The sequence below is a fragment of the Hyperolius riggenbachi genome, chromosome 11 (assembly GCF_040937935.1).
Source record: "Hyperolius riggenbachi isolate aHypRig1 chromosome 11, aHypRig1.pri, whole genome shotgun sequence".
NCBI classification, from domain to species: domain Eukaryota; kingdom Metazoa; phylum Chordata; class Amphibia; order Anura; family Hyperoliidae; genus Hyperolius; species Hyperolius riggenbachi.
The window spans coordinates 83,483,997-83,508,251 of NC_090656.1; the positions used below are offsets into that span (position 1 = coordinate 83,483,997).

The following is a 24,255-nucleotide window of genomic DNA, read 5'->3' on the forward strand; positions in this document are numbered from 1 at the left end:
TAAGCCTTAACAGTGATGCAGAAATACTAGAGCTGTACACAGTGTACAAACTGCCATGAAAGAGAAGTATTGGTGAGCAATAGATGGGTGGAACTGTTAACACTAGCAGCAGTGTTTGACTGATATACACCTAAAATGCTGGTGGTAGAATACATATAGAATCTCACCGATGGGTTAACTTAGGCACTGTAATTTGGCTACTAAACAGTGAAAATGCTGGTAATAAAGATTTGGTGGGATGTAGAGGATCAGATTTAGGTGGTGGGGATTCATTTTTGGTGCTGTATTTAAGCAATCACACCAGCCCTGAAGATTCATCTAAGGTGCAGTGATAATGGATGGAGCTGGAACAAGCAGGGAAAACAACAAAAGGTGAGTTATACACTCTGAAGTAATAGAGAGTTTGGGTTAGGTTTCAATAAGGAGAGTTACGGTAAGGGGATATGATAGTTAGAGATCAATTTTATGGTTTAGGGAAAATATCTCCAGGAAGTGATTAATGCAAAAGAGAATTGTCTGCACACACTCAATAATGAGCATCAGGGCCGGATTTACCATAAGGCAATGTAGGCAGGTGCCTACAGGTGCCTGAGGATAAAAAGGTGGCTCCCCCCCCCCCAAACACCTCCATCCCTCCTTCCCTATGCAGAGTCCTGATGAGAGTGTAAATGAGAGGTTACTCACCCTGCTCTCGGCATTCCACTGACGGGTTCTCCCTTCAATCAGGGGCGGCTCTAGCTACATAATACTGAGGTTCCTCTAGCTACCAAATCCTTGGGGGCACCTCTAGCTACTTAATATTGAGGGTGCTTCCGGCTACCTAATACTAATGGGCGCATGTAGCTACCTATGATGGGCAAGGGAAATAAGGGAGAAGTGACAGCTGGGACAGCCAGCACACTTGTGGTGAAGTTTGGTGGGGGGCTGTAGGTTGTAGGTTCATGGAGGTAATTCACCAATAAAAATTAATTTTAAAATTCCCCATTAAATGCACTGCTGCAATCAATTGTCCCCAATCAGTAGCCTAGTGGACTATTAATGACGTGAGTCAACGAGGGTTCAACAAATGAGCCCTGTCTTGACTAAAGCCGAGGTTCTGTATATAACATGCATGCGCAATGTCAGATACATCATTCCAAGTGCTCAAGGCAAAACATATAGTGCAAAAAAGTGTTTTAAATGAACAAATGCAAAATCATTCAGCAAAATAGGCAGCAATGCACATGTGCAGTATAGAACAAACCAAAGTGAATAGAGCAGCCTAACAGTAATGTGGAGAGTGCATAGTGAGTAATAGGTAGAAGTACATCTCCCAGAAGGAGTTAATACTAATGAGGAGTAGAGATGGCCCAGCTTTGGAGAACTCATGGAGAAGCACATGATCAGTTTGATCAGCTGATAGATTTGTAAGGCTCTGATTTGCTGGTCATGATCATGTGTTAAACCAGGAAGTCATCACAGCAAATCAGAGGCTAACAAATCTATCAGCTGATCAAACTGATCATGTGCTTCTCCGTGAGTTCTCCAAAGCTGGGCCATCTCTAATGAGGAGGTGATAGTTCGGAATCAGGAAATAGTTAACGTTAAGGGGGAAGTATTGGGTTGGGTGTCAGGAAGGGGTTAATCCTAATGAAGAGAGAGTTAGAGGTCTAACATTGAGGTGGGAGGTTGAAGGTTAACATTAAGAACACATAAGCATTAAGGGAGAGATTATAGTTAGCCAACCGGATGCAGTTAACATTAAGGTAGATGATATGGTTCTGTGCGGGATTGGGGGGGTGGGGGGAGCGCTAATGCTAAGGGGAAAGGTTATGAATCAAGAAGGGGTTAATGTTGAGCCGATAGATTGAGTTAAAGCTAATGGGAACCCAGAAACTTACCTAAGGAGAGGGAAGGCTCAGGGTCCCATAGAGCCTTCCAGCTCCTCTCCTGTTCCCCTCGCTTAAAGAGAATCTGTATTGTTAAAATCGCACAAAAGTAAACATACCAGTGCGTTAGGGGACATCTCCTATTACCCTCTGTCACAATTTCGCCGCTCCCCGCCGCATTGAAAGTGGTTAAAAACAGTTTTAAAAAGTTTGTTTATAAACAAACAAAATGGCCACCAAAACAGGAAGTAGGGTGATGTACAGTATGTCCACACATAGAAAATACATCCATACACAATCAGGCTGTATACAGCCTTCCTTTTGAATCTCAAGAGATCATTTGTGTGTTTCTTTCCCCCTGCATCTCTCATGCACTGAAGTTTCAGGCTGCTCTTTTCTTCCTGCAAACAGCTTTGCCCTTGTCTGTAATTCCTCACTATGTGAAAGCCCAGCCAGCTCAGAGGACGATTTATCCAGCTTGTAAAAGATAAGAGAGAAGAGAGAAGCTGCTCTAATCTAAATAATACACAGGCAGTGTGCATAGAGGGGTCTGGAAGGGGGAGTTCATACCAGAACCACAACACTGAAGAACTTGGCAGCCTTCCAGACACAGGCTGACAAGTCTGACAAGAGAGAGATAAGTTGATTTATTACAGAGACTGTGAAAGTACAAAGTGCTGCAGTAAGCCAGAACACATTAGAATAGCTTTTTGAACTTGTAGGATGATAAAAAACAGGATGCAATTTTTGTTACGGAGTCTCTTTAAGCGCTGGCTCCCCCATTTGAAACCCCGGCCAAAGGAGGCTTTCGAACTCTTTGGGAGCCTGAGTGCTCCCAAAGATGGGCGGCTCCATACTGTGCATGTGTGAGCGCGAGGGAGAGCACGCTAGTGTAGGCGCAGTACGGAGCAGCCCTTCTTCAGGAGAACTAGGGCTCCCGAAGATTTCCGAAGCCTCCTTTGGTGGCAGAGAGCACTAGGGGAGCCAGTGCTGGAACACCGGGACCGTGAGAGGAGCCGGAAGGCTCTATAAGATCAAGAGCCTTCCCTCTCCTTAGGTAAGTATCTGGTTGATTTTTATTTTTTTAGGTTCCCATTTGCTATAAGTGACACCAGAAAGGGGTGAACCATAAGATTAACATCATAAATTGAGTTTCCATTAGGAAGAGGGTAATGTTAAGAGGACAGATTAAGTTAAGTGTCAGGAACAGAATTTTCACCAGAAAGAGGTTAACATTAGAAGAGCATGTTAATTAACATTGGGTTTATATGAGGGCAGGTGAACGTAAGGCATGTTGAGGTGGGAGGGTTGGACTAGGCATTAGGTCATAGTGACATTAATGGGGAGGTTAGGGTTCAGCACTAGGAAAGGGTTAATGTTAAGAGAAGAGGCTAAGGTTAGGTGTCGGAAAGGAGTTTTCATTAGGGGGATCAGGTAGAGTTAGCAGAACAGCTGGGTAAGTGGAGATGAAACTGCTAGAGACAACAGTGTCACATAGCTGAGATACCAGCTGTGCAGCGACCAAATTACCCCAAGCCACACATACATGAACACACTAGAGAGTACGCAGAGCTCTTCAGGGGCAAAACCAGTACTGCATTATTGATCAAGGAGAACTTTGGAACAGATTTAAATACATACATACACTTAATACACATGAAATAGCATGTTGTTATGTGCACATAAACCGTAAGCAGCTTTGGAGTGGATTGGCCTTTCTTCCTCTCTTGCAGCACTCTTTGGGGGAGATTAATCAACGCATTACCGACAGTTTTTTCTTCTTAATCTGTTCTAACCAGCAGAAGAACAGTTCTGCATGATAGTAAGAAACTTCCCAAAGCCTATGTAATAGCAGCAGTTTAGCGAGGATTTCTAGAGCTGCACTACAGTTAAGAAAAGTGCAAATCCATTCCTTAACTGCTGCAGATTAAGAAGTGCTCATTAGCAGTTCTACGGTGTAGGCTAGATGTGATTTGTGAAGGGCTCCCCCCCTCACTCAGAGCGGTGTGTTGGTTACCTCAGCAACAGCAATTCCCCTCACACACTGCACTGCCTGAGAGACCTTCCTAGCTCCTTCTATTCCTCACAGTTTAAGAAGGAATCTGCACTAGCTAGTGATTTCTTAGGATGTCTGAGACCGTTCTGCACGGATTTCTAAAAACCTACTAATATTTTGTCTCAGACACTCTTGATAAATCTGACCCTATATGCTGTGCTACTATTGCACTTTTAAACTTAACTTGCTAATACACTTCAATATGCATTTAAAGGGTACCTAAAGCGAGACACAAAAAACAGTTAGATATGTAACTCAGTAGAGGGAAGACTCTGGGTAGTCCAGAGATCTATATACGCGCCTCCATTCCTGCACTGGGAACCTTAGAAAATATTCAACAATAATGTTGAATATGGTACTAGTGGCCATGCTCCCCTCTGTAAATGAGCATGGCTGCACTGCACAGGTGCAAAGTATGACCCATGTAGACGCAGCATGTTTACGTAGCATGGACCTGCTTCTGCACGGCTTTTTGCTCTGTGCACAAGTGACTCCATGCAACTGCACAGGCGCTAACCATACTGACACCTGCGCAGTGTGGGCATGCAGTGTGGGCATGCTCGTACACAAAGGAGAGTGCGGCTACGATGATGAACGGAGGTCCTGGCAACTGGCGAGGAGCTTGATGAGGATAGGGGAAGCCCCTGGATCAGTTATACTTTATGCCCTGTAAAAACTGGTAAAAGCCATAGCACTGGGTACCTGGCAGAAATTGCAACAGCATGGCATCTGGCTGATTGATAGCACTATCATCAGTCCTACTACTGCTGTTGAAAGATGCACATGGCATGCAAGTCACATTAATAGGACTGTCAGCTCTTGGGTACAGGCCATCCATACAATACATAAAATAAAATTTAAATAGAAAATAATTATTTATTAGTGATAATAAACTAATACTGATAATATACAAATCAGTACAATTTGTACATTATCAGCATTAGCGTATTGTGATTAATTAAGATTTATTCTCACTTACGGTAATTTCAGCTAAAATGATCCTGAATGATTATTTCAGGTGGCAGTTATCTGGTGCCTGTACATAACTTTAGGCAAGCAGCAACCTTGTATGAAAGCTGAGATAACACAAAGGCTGTGCTAAGGATGCCCTAAACGTTTTTATAATGTAAAATGCACTATAAATTAACATTTTATGCTATGTTGCTGTCACTTAAAGTAGGCAGTAAACTGAACAGATCTGTCTGGTTTTGTACTGTATAGGTACGCCGCTGGTGAGCTGGGCAAAGGGTGGGCTGAATGACGGCTCATCCTGCTGCTGCTCAAATCCCTAGCAGCGTAAAAAACTATTCCCCCTCAGAGGGAGATGTAATTTGGGGTCTGGGGATCCTCAGACACCCGAATTACCCTTATGCGCCCCTCACAGTATAACATTACTGCTATAGCGTGTGCCGAAACCACCTGCTTCATGGTTTTGGACTAGTCCATCTTCTTATGGGGGATTCTTAGTTATTTCTTTATTTACAAAAATGACTGAATGACAGTTGTTCAGTCCAATTGCCAAAATAGTGTGCAAATGGCCGGATTCTTTGTATAGAGTGCTTTTGTAAAGAATAAAGGTAATGCTGAGAATCTCCCATTAGGTGATGAACTAGTACAAAATCTGTCAGCATTTTATTGCCTATTGTAAGTGACAGCAACATAGGAAAAAAGTAATTTTTTGTACATTTTACACTGGGGAAAATGCATTTTGGTTTAAATGTATTTTAAAATTTACTTTTTTTTTCAATAGTGAGCCTTGTTACAAAACAAAATAGTATAGGGTTTTATCAGGGGTTTTTTTGTTTTAATAATGTCGGCGTTTAACTTGAAATAAAATACTGACACTCTTATTTCTATCTAGTAGCTTAAGATAGAAACATGCTTCTGCCCTGCTGGACAGTTTCCTGCCAGAAAATTCTGCTGCCTGCTAAATAGATGGGGAAGTCTGCTCTATCCACATCAGTATCCATTCACTGGCTTCCCTTGTCCTAATACACCAGCCAGTAGATGCCCTCAGACACAGAAAGACCAGACGGCCCCCATCCCAAAGTAGCTTGAGCTTGGCTTCCGCAATGGCTAGGAGGAGAGGAGATCTATTTCTATCAGCTGAGGCTAGGGAAATTAAATTTCCCAGTTATAATTATAGTTACTCTCCAATCTACATTTTTAAGGATTCTGAATAAGAATACACTTTCATTCAAAGTCAACCTGCTTACTTTTGTGTTTCAAGCCTCATTAAAAGAAGCAGCAGCATCCTGTATTGTGAACATTGTGGGCCAGGGCACACACACACGGTTGGCATTGCTTGCCACATGTCGAGGCTTCCCCATAGCTCCTCCTCCCAAGCTGATGCAGAAAACCAACACTGAGGAGCTTAGCTGTAGGCCATGCCTCTCTGACGCATTCATTCCCATGAGCACTTGCAGTGCCTCAGCCCTTAGTAGATCCTCCTTTTGCAGAATTTAAAGCCTTTAAACACTTCCTGTATGTTCCAATGAGAGTCTGGATTCTGGTTGAAGGTATTTTTGACTATTCCTTTTTACAAAACATCTCTAGTTCATTCAGGTTTGATGGCTTCCAAGCATGGGCAGCTCTCTTTAACTCACACCACAGATTTTCAATTTAGGTTCAGGTCTGGGGACTGAGATGGCCATTCCAGAACATTTAACTTGTTCCTCTACATGAATGCCTTAGTGGATTTTGAGCAGTGTTTAGGGTCGTTGTCTTGTTGAAAGATCCAGTCCCGGCGCAGCTTCAGCTTTGTCACTGACTCTGGTCTCCAGAATCTGCTGATACTGAGTGGCATCCATGCGTTCCTCAACTTTGACAAGATTCCCAGTCCCTGCACTGGCCACACAGCCCACAGCATGATGGAACCACCAGCATATTTTACTGTAGGTAGCAGGTGTTTTTCTTGGAATTCTGTGTTCTTTTTCCTCCATGCATAACACCCCTTGTTATGCCCAAATAACTCAATTTTAATTTCATTAGTCCACAGCACCTTATTCCAAAATGAAGCTGGCTTGTCCAAATGTGCTTTAGCATACCTCAAGCGGCTCTGTTTGTGCTGTGGGCGGAGAAAAGGCTTCCTCTGCATCACTCTTGCATACAGCATCTCCTTGTGTAAAGTGTGCCGAATGGTTGAATGATGCACAGTGATTCCATCTGCAGAAAGATAATGTTGTAGGTCTTTGGTGCTGGTCTGTGGGCTGACTCTGACTGTTCTCACCGTTCCTCGCTTCTATCTATCAAAGATTCTTCTTGGTCTGCCACTTTGAGCCTTAACTTGAACTGAGCCTGTGGTCTTCTATTTCCTCAATATGTTCCTAACTGTGGAAACAGACAGCTGAAATCTCTGAGACAGCTTTCTGTATCCTTCCCCTAAACCATGACGACGAACAATCTTTGTCTTCAGGTCATTTGAGAGTTGTTTTGATATCCCCATGTTGCTACTCGTCAAAGAAAATTAAAAGAGGATGGAAACTTGCTATTGACCCCCTTAAATACTCTTTCTTATAATTGGATTCACCTGTGTATGTAGGTCAGGGGGTCACTGAGCTTACCAAGCCAATTTGAGTTCCAATAATTAGTTCTAAAGGTTTTGGAATCAATAAAATTACAACAGTGCCCAAATGATTAATATCTATCTGATATAGATAATTTACCACCTTGTAACTGCCTCACACAATATTAGATCAGATCTCAGCACAGATCCGATCTAACATTCTTCTCCCCACCACAGCCACCAACGTTGTCCACTCGTAGGACCTATTATAAATCAATATCTTATAACCATTTAGTTTGACTGCCAACACAGTTAAGACACTCTCTAAGGAGATGAGAAGATGAGGTTATGTCATTGCATTTTAAATACTCTTACAGAAAATAAAAGACTGTGTCAATGTTTGGTTACTAAAGGCTACTTCAGAAGTTCAGTGTATGTATAGAGAGGAACCTATTGAGAGGCAGTCTTGTAAAGGCGCTCTTCTGAGCTATAACGGTTTGCGTGTGTAAGTGGAGTAGCAAGTGGAATTCAGCATCATGTAACAGCTGCTATTCCAGACTGCGGGTCCTTTAAAGGTAATGTCTAAATTAGCTCAAGATTCCTCCTCTGCAAAGGAGGGGTGGAGAAGTGAGGAAGATGGGGCCATGAGGTCACAGGGATATTTCAAAAGGCTTAATTAGGGTACAGGATGGAATACCAGAGGCAGGAAGACACATTTTAAGGTTCAAAAGGGACAGTGATCTGAGATGACCTTGTATGGCTTGTATGACCTCACAAAACAAAATCTTCACAGGTAAAAATGAACAAAAATGAATCTTCAGATTTAAATTCCTGAAGATATCTCATATATAACCATTTGTCCCAGTCAAATTCAAATGGTCATTTGTGAGCTGTCATCTGCCATACGTTGAGGGTGCATTCACACCATATCCATTGCATTGCAGAAAAATTCTGCATGTGAACTCAACCTTTACAGTTCTATGGGCTTCTTAATTGGCCACAATGAGGCTTTGAATTATCATGTATGGTATAAGCCACTCAATGCCCATTGCAGTTCACGCACATTATAACATATAATCCAGCCTGATGCAGGACACAAACAGTACTACTTTGGAAATGTTCTAAATCACCTTTAAAGAGGAACTGTAGGGAAAATAACATAATAATTTTTTTAATTTTTTTTTACAATATTCATTTATAGATTATTTAGTCAGTGTTTACCCATTGTAAAATCGTTCCTCTCTCTGATTTACATTCAGAAATGTATCACTGGTGTTGACATCTTTAGTTCTGCCAGGTGATCTGTATGAAATGTTCGTTTCTGAGAGTTCTATGCACAGAGAGAGATATTGCTTGCTTGGCAGTTCTAAACAACCATTATTTCGCACAATGCAATGAGGTTCACAGACATCAAACTGTCAGGACCATGGTCATGACATCACACTGTGGGAGGGGTTTCACCACAATATCAGCCATACAGACCCCCCTGAGGATCTATTGAAGAAAAGGTAACGATTTCTCATGGGAAGGGGGTATCTGCTACTGATTAGAATGATGTTCAATCCTTGGTTAAAGTTCCTCATTAACTTTATTTTACTTCTGAGAAAAGGGCTTTTTGGGAAGACACTATATAATTAGTGTGATGCTTGATTGTGTTACCACTTTAATAAGCATGCAAGCTAGATAGGAAATGACAGATGCAAGATAAAAGCTGAGGGGGCCGGATTACAATGACAGGAGTAACCAACCAAGTTTCATCTGTTAAATGACGCACAGATTCTAATTGGTTGCAATAGGCAACTGCTCCTGTTTATTTTGCATCTTTGACTGCCTCAACGTCTGAAAATAACTGTGTGAACAAGCAGAGTCTGCCTGTCACTGAACTGAAAGCAAGGACCAATGTAAAAGTAATTAGCAACATGTTCTTATATTTCTAGATAGTGGTAGGATATTTCCATTAGTGATGTTAGCTATCAGTAGCTACGCGTACGTAACTACTTGTAATCAAAATTTAAATTAGATAGCGCTGCCCTCAGCAGAGGGGGGAGTTAACTTACCTATGCTGTCGCATATAGCCGATGCGTTCCACTTGCAGTCTACGTAACTCCACCACTTCCTCCTTCAAACCCAGAAGGAGGAAGTAGCGGAGTTATGTGGACTGTAAGTGGAATGCATTGGCTACAGGAGGCCGATGCATTTACCCCTCTCTGCCACGGACAGTGCTATCTAATTTAAATTCCGATTACAAGCAGCTACATACTCATGCAGGGGAACAGGGGGTACATTTACACCTGGGGAGACAGAGACTGACAGAGAGTTTCTGTGATGTTCATTGTTCGTGATGGTCAATCAGCCGCCAGATCGGTAGATGTATGGGCACCTGTTCTTGGTGAGGCTCAGTCATAATAAGCTTTTAAATAATCTTGTTATATTTACCAAGTTTAAGCACTGGATCACAGGATACTAGAGGCGTTGCCCAGCTCAAACATTCACAATTGTTTTATTAAGCATCTGAAATGGGGGTGTGTGCTCTAGATCCATGTTTCTCAACAATATCGTAGCATACCTCTTTATTAAAGTGTCCTTTCTTGTGAGTCACATTATCAATAACCCCTTGATACATATTCTTTTATTAGTACTTTGTAAATGTGCATAAATGCTTTTCAAATATTCCTTGATGCTTTTAATTAATTAAAAAGATGAAAATTGCCAGATCTCATATCACTTTAAAAAAAGTTTACTTTACTTAAACAGTACATATACACTTTACCAAAAAGTGTACTATATTTAAAACAGTACATATAAAATCTTGAAGCAGGTTGTTTCGGCAAGCTAGGCTCCCCATAGCAGTAAAGTACTACTGCGCACGTCGCGTAAGGGTAATTTGGGGCCCTGGCAGTTGCCGGACCCCAAATTACATCTTTGTCCGAGTTGTGCCAACTCGGAGGGGGAATAGTATTTAATGGTGCTGGGGAGTTTTGTGGTAGCAGGGTGAGCTGTCATTTGGCTCTCCCTGCGCCCAACTCACTGGTGGTGCTAACATACCTACACGTACAATCTCTGCAAAAATAAGGATAGCAACACTAGGTAAGATGGTAGATGGCACAGCTGGCTGTGACACCTTGCATACACTTCTCATACACACCATCACAACCGTCAATTACAAGTCTGCATATCAATCTGCTTAGTGTTCAGCATATGGAATAAAGTTACACTTTTGGTAAAATGATATGAAATGTGGTGATTTTCATTGATTTAATGGATATGAATACTTTTAGAAACTTCCCAAACTTCCCCTGTTTTGTGGGTTTGTCATGTATATAAATATACCCTGAGTTCTGCAGCATTTTTGTAATCTGATAAGTTTAATTATCTATAAATACATATTCAGGTTCATTTATATATGATTTATCAAGATCAAAGAACTTATTAATCAGTCAGATTTGATTATGAAGGGTTAAATTTAGAAATGACAATTTCTGGATATTTATATTTACCTCAAGGCCAGTTCTAGCTACAATAGGACCCCGGGGCAAAAGTAACTTGCGGGACCCCCTAGAACAGACCCACCCCCACAGAAAATTCTCCACCCTGAACCCCTAATCTGGCTGCCAGGCCCCACCCCCACCCCAGCCACACAATATCATTAGGTTTCCATCATATGTCCCCAAAAGCATTGTTGGGGTCACCATTATTTCCTCCTCTGTTAGTCTACAAATGCAGAGTGTACGCATAGCAGAGTCTTATCTAACCCTGGCAGGACACAGGAGGTGACACCATGCTCTATGCTCTGGAGTTCATCTAACGTCATTCCTTGCAGGCATGAATAACGTCACCATAGCTGGAGAGGAGGGGAAGAGACCCTTTGGAGGGCCACTAACAGGCTCTGAGGCCCTGGGGCCATTGCCCCCTTTGCTTTTATGGAAGCACTGGCCCTGCTTTACCTTACCATACAAATCACTAGTACCAAAACACAAGTCAAGAGTAGAAATGGTCAACAAGAGGCGATAACACTATGTTTATTTACATTCCTCAGTTGTTACATTGTGTGTAACTACTGAAAACAAGCTCTCTCTGCTTCAAGCATGCACACAGTTCAGAACAGCTCACTAGAAGATTTCAATATATAATAAAAAGCAGCTTGGATAAAATGCAGTGGCAGCTTTCAGAGCAGATAAACTGTACTTTGAGAACTTGTAATTTGTAAATGGACAATATTACTTGTGCACAAAAGCAAATATGATAACTGTACGGGTAATAAAAAAAATAGTTTTATTTCACTTTAAAGGGATTGACTGGCATCAACCAAAGTTGAAATATATTATGCTCTTTTGTTTCATATAAGCAGTCACACGGCAAAATTAGCCATGTTTTGAAGCATAGTGCTTCTTTGTCAAGCTATGCTGGCTGCATGAAGAACAGATAACTTTGTACAACAGTCTTGTTATACTAACACAATATTAGCTCTGACCAATGAACGAGCTCAATACTACTAGAGAATAACTCGTGAACCAGTCTGTCCCGTATCATTTCCAAGTGGCTAAACCTAATGTTAGCCAGCTAAGAAATCAAATACTAGAACAGGTTTTACCACAAAGGAGAGGAGATGAGGTGATCATACTAAAGAAAATATTACGGAAGGTGGCGAATTACATTAAAAAATTGGGTAGTATGGAGCCGCAGGATCTTAATAAGGAATTAGATTTAGTGCCATTAATTTAGGGTTGCATTTATTGTTATTATATTGTTTTCTGTTGCCCCTTTTTTTACAGTTTTGCACTGTACATAATGTGTATCCCTGACGAAGCCCTTTACGGGTGAAACATCTGAGGTTTATTTAGTGTATAGGGTTATTTTGCACTATCCTCATTCAGTTACTGTCTGTGAGTAAGAGTTGGTGTTCCATCATTTTTGTACCAAGAGACCACTAAAAGGGTCAGAGTCCTGAGCTGGAGTTATCTAGACAGTTGCAGGATACATGTCGGACCCCCATACATCTACTATACAGGTTCTGATCCTTAGTCTGACCCAAGTTACACTGAGATGCGCACTGTCCATCTCCTGACAGCTACTACCACAGTTATACTGTGAACCTGAGGTGGACAGCATATGTCCTGTAGGATCAGGTCTTCTCACAGTTTACTGTGTCATTACATATGTGGGTTTCATTGCATGATATTTTAAATAACTAATAAAAGTTATATTTTACTGTGTTTAGGGGCAATTATGTTCCTTTGAACCAGTCACAATATTGTTGTTGTTTTTTGTTGCCCCTTGTTTTTTTCTCTCTCTCTTCCCCCATTCCCTGCTATTTCTTATATTTATTGTATTATATTCTGTTCGATATGCATCTGGTTGCATGGAATCTATATTTACTGCATTGAATCTAGTTATACACCTCCAGTCTGCACATGTAGTAGATGTCACTGCCTCCCATTTGTTGACATCTACAACACCAAGTGCATTCTTGCTCTGCCCAGCAGTGTCGGTATTGGTCGCCCAGGCTGAGGGTTGGGTTGTGGCAAAGTTTCAACATGCCCAATTTTTTATCCCAATGCAGTCTCTCCTCAGGTCCCTGACAAGCGTGACCAGGTGGGCGATGCACTGCTGACAGGAGTGAGCTGGCATTGATGGCATCTGCATCTTACTCCGTCCAGTAGTGACGTATACAGAGGGGCCGGCATCCATGTCTGTGTATACAAGCAGACACTGACCACATAGCTCCCCATCAGGGCCTGTGTGATTCTTGTAAGGGCATTGAGCCCATTCATTGGCCAGAACTGATTATGTCTCATTATAAAGAGGCTGTTGTACAAAGTTCTCTGTTCTTCATGCAGCATATGAAATGAAAGAACATAATGTACTTCAGCTTTTCATGGTGCCGGTCAATCTCTTTAAATCATTACCTAACACATTCATCAGAGGAACCTTCTTGCAGCAGGAGGAGCAAGACACCAGGGTGTGTATAAACAGAGCCCTTATCTGGCTGGGAGATCAGTGGGGCCTATAAGCAATGAAATAAGCCAGAAAGTGATACAACCCACTAAATTCTTTCATAATGATTAATTGTGCAATGCCCTATATGACCCACTTACCTGCCCCCCCAACACACACAAACACATACACACACACACAATATTCACATTGAAGATCCTCCAACCTCACCAGGCTAAACAAAAACAATAATAGTAGTTTTTTTTTTCAGTAATGTTACTTGGTACTGATATTTGTTGAGAATGGGATTGGAAAGGGTTCATACTGGACCCATTGCAATAGTGGGAGAGAGGAGTTAGGGGTTGTTATCCTGGCCTCACCTTGCTATGGGCGTGGGGTTCTGGCCATGCTTGCTATATGGGATGCAGGAGCCATACCATACTAGATACACTTACTATGGGAAGAGAGAGGAGAGCTTGCTAGGAGGTACAGGAGTAGTACCACAGTGGACACACTTGCTATGGGAGGAGGGAAGAGATTGAGATAGTTATACTTGTAATACTTTGCTAGCTGGGGAGGGGGGGGTCCTGGCCAAGGGCAAATAGGGGAATGTTAAGGTGATCACCTTGTGGCCTCTAAACTCCGTTATCAGCTCAGCACGGAGTAGCCAGTAGGGAGAAGAGCAGGAGGGAGAAGTACATGAGGCCTGGTCTTTATTTACATAGTCTTACTCAACTCTCCCTTAGGTTGGAGCTTGGTGTCACCCCCTCTTCTGATGACACCTGGTGTGGTCCGCATCTACTGCACCCACTTAGTGAAGACACTGCCTACAGGCATTTCAAGTTATCAACATTTAATGTGTATTCATAGCTTTATCCTTTCATAGTTACATAGATCGACCAGTTACAACTGGTCTCTGAATAGAATGACTACATAGTTCATAACAGCCATATACAGTAAGTAATTAAACCTAGACCACAAAGCAGAGACCTATTTCTAGATCTGTGTTACTGACTGTAACTCTAGAAAATAACCGGTCCAATATTACGTCATAGGAAGCCACTGTAGTATTATTCACAGCTCAATGCCGACAAAAATTCATGACCAAACTATTTTACTGGCAGTTTTATTGATTTGTGTCCTGTCTGGAGTGCAGCCAAAGACATTGCCTTTGCAAAGGTACCTACACTAATGAACTGACGGTAACCCCATCTGATTAGCTACAGATACCTACCAGCTGACAGATCTCAGTAGAAATATCATGCTCGAAAACCACAACTGTATTTTACCTCCTGCATATAGGCTTATGGTATTTACTGTCGGTATAAGCCACCTTTAAGTTGGCCACAGGCATGTGATGGTTGTCAACTGATCTAGTGGTCTTCAGTTTCAAACAGCAATGACTTCATCTCTGTAGTGTACCTTACAGACATCACCACCCAACTGTAGCCAAGACACAAGTGACTCTGCATGCTGGCAGACTTGCTCAATGGCTACTGCTTCCTCTTTGATGGCAACTTTGTATGGCTCCATTTGCCCACTCATGCACAAACAAATGGGGTGGGCAGGCACACTGCCCTTTCATGCTTTGGTTAGCTGCAGGACCTAACGTTTACATTGGACTTTCAACAGCAACATCAAAAGGCACCATAGAGAATATAAGAAATTATTCAGTATATTCACTTTCAGGTTATTAAGATTTCAGCATCAGAAACACTTCCTATAGCTAAATATAACTGTATATTGGTATGTAGCCCCGCCCTCCCAGTGATGTCATAGCTACTATTGCTGCTTGCTGTGTTGCTGCATATCAACATTTTACATTTCTGCATATAACAGACCATGGTATCCAAACACACTTTCTACAGTGTGTTTCTGGGTAATATGTACATTAGCATGCACATTACCATAGCCATTCTATATTTTATGAAAAGTAACATGTATGTTATAACATAAAGAGCGTGTGCTACACTATACCCATGTTGTAGCATGGGCATAATAGTGTGAACTGAGCCATAAAGGCAACTAAGCCCCACTTTTTTCCTACTGTTTCTTCTTGTTTCTAATAGCTATAGAAACTGCCATGCCCCCTTCCACCACCACCTTCTAGCTGCATTTATTTATACATAGGCAGGGTGAAGATAGCATGTGTGACTTCTCTAAACTCTTTTAAGCACAGTGTCCTATCCCTCCTCTGCTGATGAAAGCTTTTGTTTGCTCTCTGCTAATGTGTGCAATAAAATAATTACATCAGCCCTTATCTGCCTGAATCTTCTGCAGTCAGGTAGGTCTCGGAAGTAGGGTAATAAAAGCCACTGCTAAATGTTAAATGTAAAAAGAAGAGGTGAAATTGAAGTTTTTTTTAATGAGCCACATTGTTGGCATGCATTTTTAATGTGCTATTCAGATGCCTTGGGTGCTAAAAATGTTGCTTGGTTCACTGCAGTGCAGTGCAATAGACAATATAATGCAATGCAATTATAATGCTATGGTAGGTTCACAGCTGCACACCAGTGGCACATCGCAGCGAATTCCGTCTGAATGATGCGCTGCATACTGTGCATTTACCAGATGACATGCATGATTACAGTGGCAGTGATGCATACTTCTGTGTAATGCATGCTTCACTGTATGTGTCACATTGCACTCATAATTTGCGAGTCACTGTGTCTTAAGATGGAACTAAATGACGTCATGTATATATATATATATATATATATATATATATATATGTGACACAGCGAGTGTGGCAAGGGGATCCCCGGGTACTGCATGTGAATCTGCTGCTCTCTCAGCTCCGCTCCATCCTAGCCATTATTGCCGGGAGCACAGGTCAGTGCATCTACTGCTGTGCTCTGGTCACCACATTGCATTGGGGAGGGGCGGGGTATAAGGACATGGGTCAGTGCACCTACTGCCATGCTCTGGTCACCACATTGTATTGGGGAGGGGCGGGGTACAAGGACATGGGTCAGTGCACCTACTGCCGTGCTCTGGTCACCACATTGCATTGGGGAGGGGCGGGGTACAAGGACATGGGTCAGTGCACCTACTGCCGTGCTCTGGTCACCACATTGCATTGGGGAGGGGCGGGGTACAAGGACATGGGGGGGGTATCTGCATCACATAACATCAGGATCACTTCATGAGCCATCCCACTCCGATCCACATAGCCGAGGGGGGGGGGGAGTGGCTGCCTAGTTTTGAGGGTGCGTCTGGCTTCAGGGAGGGGGCTGTCTAGTACTGGGGGCACAACTGGCTATTTGTACTGGTGAGGGGGAAGCCTCATGCTGGGGTTACGTCTGACTATTAATACTGTGGAGGGGGCTTATACGTGAGCCAACCACTTTTTCTTGGTTTCTAAGCAAAACGTGTGTACCTCGGCTTATCCGTGAGTATAAATGGGTACTTAATTCTTCAGTGCAGATTAAAAAACAAGATTTAGTGAGTAAGGTAGTCGCATACCGAAAGGGTTAAAAAAAATCCACCCTACCAACTGTTATAATTTAAGAAAAACAAAAATTGTCTTTCCTAAAACAGAAAGAATTTGCGATAATTCAGGTTGGAGTGAGCTCGAGATGTCTCTCAGAGCAACACTGCTGAATATATGCAAATTAACCATTGTACCCTTAGAAGCTAAACACACCTCCAGAACCGCTGGAATGCAATGATGTGGATTGTTATAATTTAAGGTAGCATTTTTTAAATATTCTTTTAAATATTCTGTTTACTTCTCTTTTTCCAAACACATTTTATTATTATCATTATTATTATTGATTTATAAAGCGCCAACATATTCCGTGGCGCTGTAAAAAGTAAGAAAACAAACACGGGGTACATAATAATACAGAGGGTGGCATACATCAAATATGGACACAGGTACAAAATACAGATTTACAATGACAGATGTAACATAAATGTATAACAGAGAGCAAGCTATGAAATGAATAACAAATTCCAAGATGCCAAAGGGTGAGAGAGCATTTTCTTTCCCTTCTCTGATGATGCTGGCACCGTATGTAAACACAGCACAGTTCTACGCTTGTTGTGGATAAATTAGTATGACTCAAATGTATACATTGTCAGTGCCATAAAACATCCATTATTGGCTGAAGAAAATGTGTCACATGGTACGCGGTGTCATAAATAGAGCATCACTGCCATAAACTCTGCAGGAAAATGTTACCAGCGCATTGCAGACAGAAATTGGATCTCCCACCTGTCCTTTCATTTGGTATGGAATAGCCAAGCTCCCTCATTCCAAGATGATGTACAGTGCACATCCTATAAACCCTCTCTGGGACTCTCCAGGATACCGTTACCCTATAAATAGCTTTCTAGGAAGCTGATAGATTGCTGCAGTTGGCCAGACGTCTCACAAGAGATGTTTAAAGGTGCAAGTCTATTAGCTGTAGCACCCTCAGGCTCGTAACGGGCCCTGGGCTAAAATAGTTAAAAACACAACATTACTGCTATCGATTGCTCTTAAGGTGACCACACACCATTCAATTTTTTAAAATGTATTTTCAATTCAAGAATTGCAATCAATTTTTCTGATTGATTATACCATTTAAAAAATCTGACCGATGTACCACACACGTGTGTTCAATTCTTCCCCAGTTATGAAAAACAAATGATTGAAACTCTAAAAAGATTGCTTAGGTCTATACATTAAAAATATTGACAATCTACCCTACAACATTCAATGTTCATAAAAATTGATCAGAAAAATCCACCATTTCTGATTGACTTACTTAAAAATAAAAAGCTTTCAATTTTTTGGGACAACCGACCCGTAAAATCGGGTCATTTTTTTGTATCATATGTGGCCACCTTTAGAGTGTCAAGCAAAATAATGCTGCAGCACTTTTACAGTCATAACATGCAGGTTTAACTTCCTAGAAAATGATGCAGTATCATGCAATATCATAGTATTTATCAAAAGGGATTTAAAGCTGTCCGAACAAAACATTCTGGTAGGACGACTACAGTACATACATTGCAACAGAACTGATTTACCTTGCCGGTCGTTGAGCTAGATAAGCCAGACCACTGCTGTAGAGATGAATTGATTTAGCACCTGAATAGAAAGTGGTAACAGGTTTGATTGTGTGTTAATTTCCCGCTGTTGGGAATAATTGTAATTGTTTATGCTGTATTACCCCCCCCCCCCCCAAAAAAAAGATCCCCCCAAAAAATGAATTATATTTCAGTGCAAATGAATAAAATATAGTTTATTTGTGAGGACACTGAAAACGCTTTCACTGGATTGGACCTTTAACAAGAATATTATTTGTAATCAATACCATTTTATATTTTTTATCCTTATACAGTTTATTATCTGCAAACATTTGAAATGTTCCCGGAGTGACTACTCAACTGTCAGAACTTTTGTCGGAACAGATCTTAGCCAATATCTCTGAAGTTCTTACAAACCAAACCTCTCCTCTTGTTAAAGGAAAGCTCATGTGCCCATCAACAATGCAGTTTTGATTGTACAATCCTATGTATGTAAATCTATGTAGTAAGATAAACTCAGTGAGTAGAATGGAGTAGAATGGATAGGTAGTACCCGGGGCATATCAATAACGTAACAATAGCCTCCGCGACCCCCGCGGTCACGAGAAAGGAAGGCAGGGCTGGGGGGTCCCGCTCCTGTATAAATGCAGGGCAGCAGTGGCAGCAGAGCCATACATTACCGGCTTGTGGTTTCGGGACAGCTCCTTCACTCTCCGCCACACTGTACAAACGCCATACAGCACCATGTGGCTCCCATATATACTACTGAGGTAAGCATTCATTTTGGACCGTTTTTCTTTCTAGTTCCTTTTTAGGCAACCAGGGGTTATCGAATCATTACACGGGGCACATCATTTCCTATTTTTGCTTTTCAGTTTATGGAAACACCGGCTGTGATTATTGGGGTATTGACTGATGTTTATCAAAACAGAACAGAATCCCATAATGGGATTGCCAATTCCTTCATTATAAAAGTATACATCTGTAAAAACCATTCTATATGCTCCAAGATTCCAAATGGACCAGTTATACCTAATACCTTCCCTTTGTTTTCTTCTCAGACCTTCACAGCCTGGTGCAACTCTCACCTGAGGAAAGCCGGCACACAAATTGAGAACATTGAAGAAGACTTCAGGAATGGCCTTAAACTTATGCTGCTGCTTGAGGTCATCTCTGGTAAGTTACATTTCAGGACCATTTGCTTTGTTTTTTACGTTTAACAGTGACCAAACCAAAGGAAACGCAGCTGCTGTCAGCAGCCCAAAGGCTGTAAAGAGCCCAAACTGAGACGCTTAGGCTTCAATTCACAAAGCATTACCACGTGTGGTAATGTGGAAAACAGCTGATTTTACCCAACATTTAGGGAAATATCAATTCATTAGGCTGTTAACGAAGGCAAGCTGAACTTGCCGACCAGTGAGGTAAATTACCGACTTGTACGGTAAATACCTTAACACATCAGTAAATGTCAGTTCACAAAGATTTGAGCATGCGGTAAAGCCAATAGAGGTGTTCAGTATTTACCTCCAGCTCTGTAAGCGATAGTATTGACAGACAGCAGAGAGCCAATAGGAAGAGCCACCCCATCCTGCTCCTCACCTCATTTGATCAGATGCACTCGCACGCAGGATATGACATTCGCAGAGCAGGACAAGGAGACATTCAAAGAGGCTTTTCGGCATCACTTTAGATGTGCAGATTTATATAGTGATAGACAGGAGAGAGACCTCTAGCGGCATATAATTTGCGACGAGAAAATATCTACTGCACCAGCGAAGGGCCTGTCACAAAAACATGACATAGTGATTGTTGCGTTGGTGAAAGAACCCTCCTCATATCAGTGTTGTGCATGCAGTAGCTTCATTGCATTTACATTACAGAGTCTAACTATCTTGTCATTGTGGTACAGTATTAGGTCCTGCACTTCATAATGTACTGTATATCCATAATCTATACACACTCCAAATTTGAAAACTCAAAAATGATTTCACTAAAGTACCATATTATCTTTTAAGAGAGCTGGGACAAGGTCCTCCAGCACCCAAGACTGAGGCACCAAAGTGTGCCCCTCCATCCCTTCCACCCCAGCCATCACACACTGATTGTTATTAGACTAAGAGGCTACCCAGGGCCCTCAACCCCCCCCCCCCCCCCCCCCCAGCACCTTAATCTCTACTTATCTGACTGGCAGTCACTGCCATGTATCCTCTATTCTTATTTCTCTTATTTCGCTTCAAACACAATAGGGGAGTAATAGCTGAGTGAGTTGTGCGGCCCCTCCTACACTGCACCCTGAGGCTGGAGCCTCTCTTGCCTCTGCCTCCGCCCTGCCCTGACAGGGAGTACCCCACTGAGTGTGGGGGTGGCCCTATGCATATGACCTTGTGGGCGCACTCTGCCGCAGGGTTATATGAAGTATGTTTTCATGCGGTATTCCCACTGCAGGCTCCTGCTGTGGGATCACTGCACTGCACAAGTATAAAAGCGGCCTAAAGGCCATGCTGGGCATTATTGGACAAAAATATGCCAGTGGCAAACTAGTGTAAAAGTTCACAAAACTGCAAATCCTGTCGCAAACACGTTTGCCACATCGAACTACATGCCAATTTACTAATAACTCACGTCGCTAACTGCCCCTCAAACGCACCCACAATCTGTATCTAGCATTGTCATAATCTAATATTCCTACAAAAGTCCAGCAGCAGTTTTGGGGTGAAACAACAATTTCACCAACAAGACTAGTGGAGGAAACCCATACAAACATGGGGAGAACATACAAACTCCAGGTAGATAGTGTCCTGGCCGGATATCAATCCCAGAATGCAAGTGCTGCAAGGTGAGAGTGCTATGCCTAGCCATCATTCCACCCAATTCATCTGCCAAAAGCATGGTCAGGTGCAGTGGTGAATTTTCATTCAACAAGTGGAGGCCCTCAAAGGGTTGATGGTCATATAGTTTTGTATTGAAATTAATTGGTACAAAGCTAGAGGAGGCAGCAGTTAATTAAGAATACATGATGCAATGTGGTAAATTGATTGCTACTCCTCAAGTGATTTTTGATCAGGAAGTGATCGATCCCTTGCTATATCCAGCCGAACACTATCAAGATATGAGGGTTGGTTCACACTGGGGTTCGTTTCAGCACTTTGCAGCTCTGTGCAGAATAGATGTATCCTTATGGGATCATTCTCACTGCAGCGTTTGTGATTTGAATAAATCGCAATTGCGCTGCGTGCAGTATTTTGGGGGCGATTGCAATGTGATTCTCTTATTATTGAAAATCGCTGCAAAATTGCAAAAATTATTTTTTCAAAATTTTAAAAGTTGTGGTTACGATCGTGATTTGTGCACCGAGTGTGAACTAGCCCTATGAGATCTTCATTAGACTGAAGACAGATGATTCAACTGCAGGTGTTAAAACACTCACTGCATGTGAGTTTCCTACTGCCCTGCATTGCATTGCAAATATATAAAATGAATGGATGGGGATAAAGTTAGAGTCAATTCAACACATTAACAGTAGAAAAAATGTATATTTCCATTTATATGCATGTATTTTAAATTATACACTTTTTTGCGATAGCTGTCCTTTAACTGAATTAAGCAAAACATGCTCGCATGTAGTAGATAACTGCTAGTCTTCAGTCAACAGTAATTGTAACTGGATCGGACCCAAGGCCTATATGCAATTTACTTTTTCTCCAGAGTTTTCTCTTTAGGAGATTCTTTTCATCTTGTGTTTAGAATAACTTTTCAGCACTTTGCAATTGAAAAAGTACCACAAAGTGGGTGGAAAAGTACCATAAAAACTACTCTCGGCATGCTAAGTATTTTTTTTCCTGCTGATGATTTAAAGGGAGACTGAACTCAGGCTCAAAATGGAATTTGGACTTACATGGGGCTACCTTCAGCCCCCCCCCCCCCCCCCCCCCCTGTAGCCCACGAGGTCTCCCGGCATCCTCTTAATCAGACTGAAGTTGCCCGTGCGCGGCACTGCCGCTTGTCGTGAGAGTGCTGTGCATACGTGGTCTAGTCTTCAGTCGCAGGACTCTCATGCTGGCTGGCATGATAATGCGTAGCGTGCGGGGGGCACGCATGGGTGACTTCAGGCCGAAGTTGCCAATTAAGGGAGCCACCAGCAGGACTGGGAGAGGAGCCAGGAGGATGCCAAGACCTTGCGGGCTGGAGGATGCCCCAGGTTCCGTTTTGAGCCTGAGCTTTAAGAGGCATTTTATTGACTAGTTTGAATATATCACCTAAGTAGAAAAAGTGAATTGCATATAGGCCTAGGTGTCTGCACAATATCCTCTCACATGGATAATACGTCTGCCCTCTTGTGGTAGTAAGTGGAGTTACAATACACAAATGTTTTCAGTGTAAATTGTTCAGTTTCGCAAAACAAGTTTAAATTTAGATATATCCATCATTTATTAAGCTCACTGTTTCGCCATTTTCTATAGTATAAGAACATTACCACCTTTTGTAGAAAAATATTTTAAATAACAGTGAACTAGTCATTATACAGACTGTGTTTACAATTTTCTGTAATAAAATGAGTATCTACCACAATAAAATATTTTGAAAAACATTTTATATAGTATAACATTTCTGAAGATAATGTTCTTTTTGTGTGTCCTAATATTAAACTGTATAGCACTTTGTGCTCAATGATTTATCTTGACTAAAAGGACTTAAGGCTCATACACACATCAGACCATAGTCTTTGGAAAATGAAAGATCACAGACCAATTTTACCCCCTTCCATGTAGTATGAGAGCCATACCCACTCAGTCTATTCTTTGGAGCTGAACTCCCCATCAGACAGAAATCTTTGCAAGATGCTGCACACAAAGATGCTGTAGACATTCAAAAGATGAGTATCTGCAAAAGATCTGTTCCTGCAAAAGATCTGTTCCTGCAAAATGCATTCATAGTCTATGATATCTGCAGATCATCATACACACCTTGTTTAACAGACATTCATCTGCAGATCAGATCCACCAGCAGGGGCGTAGCAATAGGGGGTGCAGCGGTAGCGACCGCATCGGGGCCCTTGGGCCAGAGGGGACCCGAAGGGCCCTCCCTCAACTACAGTATTAGCTCTCTATTGGTCCTGTGCTCATAACAATCACTTCTATAGATAGCTTTGAATAGTGGTAATCATTAACAAGCTGTTCCCTATCCCCTTCTTGCTCCTCTGACATTGTAGTTACCATTGGCAGGTTTTGGTGCGCCGTATCAATTGTTATGTATAGAGTGCTTGAGGGGCCCCATTGTAAGACTTGCATCGGGGCCCACAGCTCCTTAGCTACGCCACTGTCCACCAGGATGGATTTTCAGATCTGCAGATGGTTGTCTGATCTGCAGATGAATGTCAGTTAAACAAGGTGTGTATGATGATCTGCAGATCTCATAGACTATGAATGCATTTTGCAGGAACGGATCTTTGGCAGGAACAGATCTTTTGCAGATACTGATCTTTTGTGTCTGTACAGCATCTGTGTGTGCAGCATCTTGCAAAGATTTTTTTCTGATGGGGAGTTCAGCTCCATAGAAAAGACTGTGAAGGTATGGCTCTCATACTACATGGAAGGGGGAAAAATTGGTCTGTTATCTTTCATTTTCAAAAGACTATGGTCTGATGTGTGTATGTGGCCTAAAAAGGAACCTTAACTGAGAGCGATATGGATTTTTCCTTTAAGGCTACTTTCCCACCAAGACGTTTCGTTTTAGGGGACGTTATGGTCGCATAACGTACCCCTAACGCAACATATGGTGGTGTTGAAGTTGGACGTCAGATTGAGCTGCGTTATGCAGCTCTCAAAGCAGCCGCTCCAGGTTAGTGATAGGAAGTCCGGATCTTTTTAAGGATT

General features: G+C 42.0%; 1 protein-coding gene across 1 annotated transcript in view; it reads left to right on the plus strand.

The window, feature by feature from the left end:
• Window positions 1–24,255, plus strand: part of ACTN3 (actinin alpha 3) — a 148,893-nt gene that overhangs the window by 59,119 nt on the left and 65,519 nt on the right. The window contains exon 2 of the mRNA XM_068260716.1: window positions 19,444–19,558. Within this exon, the coding sequence (XP_068116817.1) occupies window positions 19,444–19,558 (115 nt within the window). The remainder of the gene's footprint in view (window positions 1–19,443; window positions 19,559–24,255) is intronic.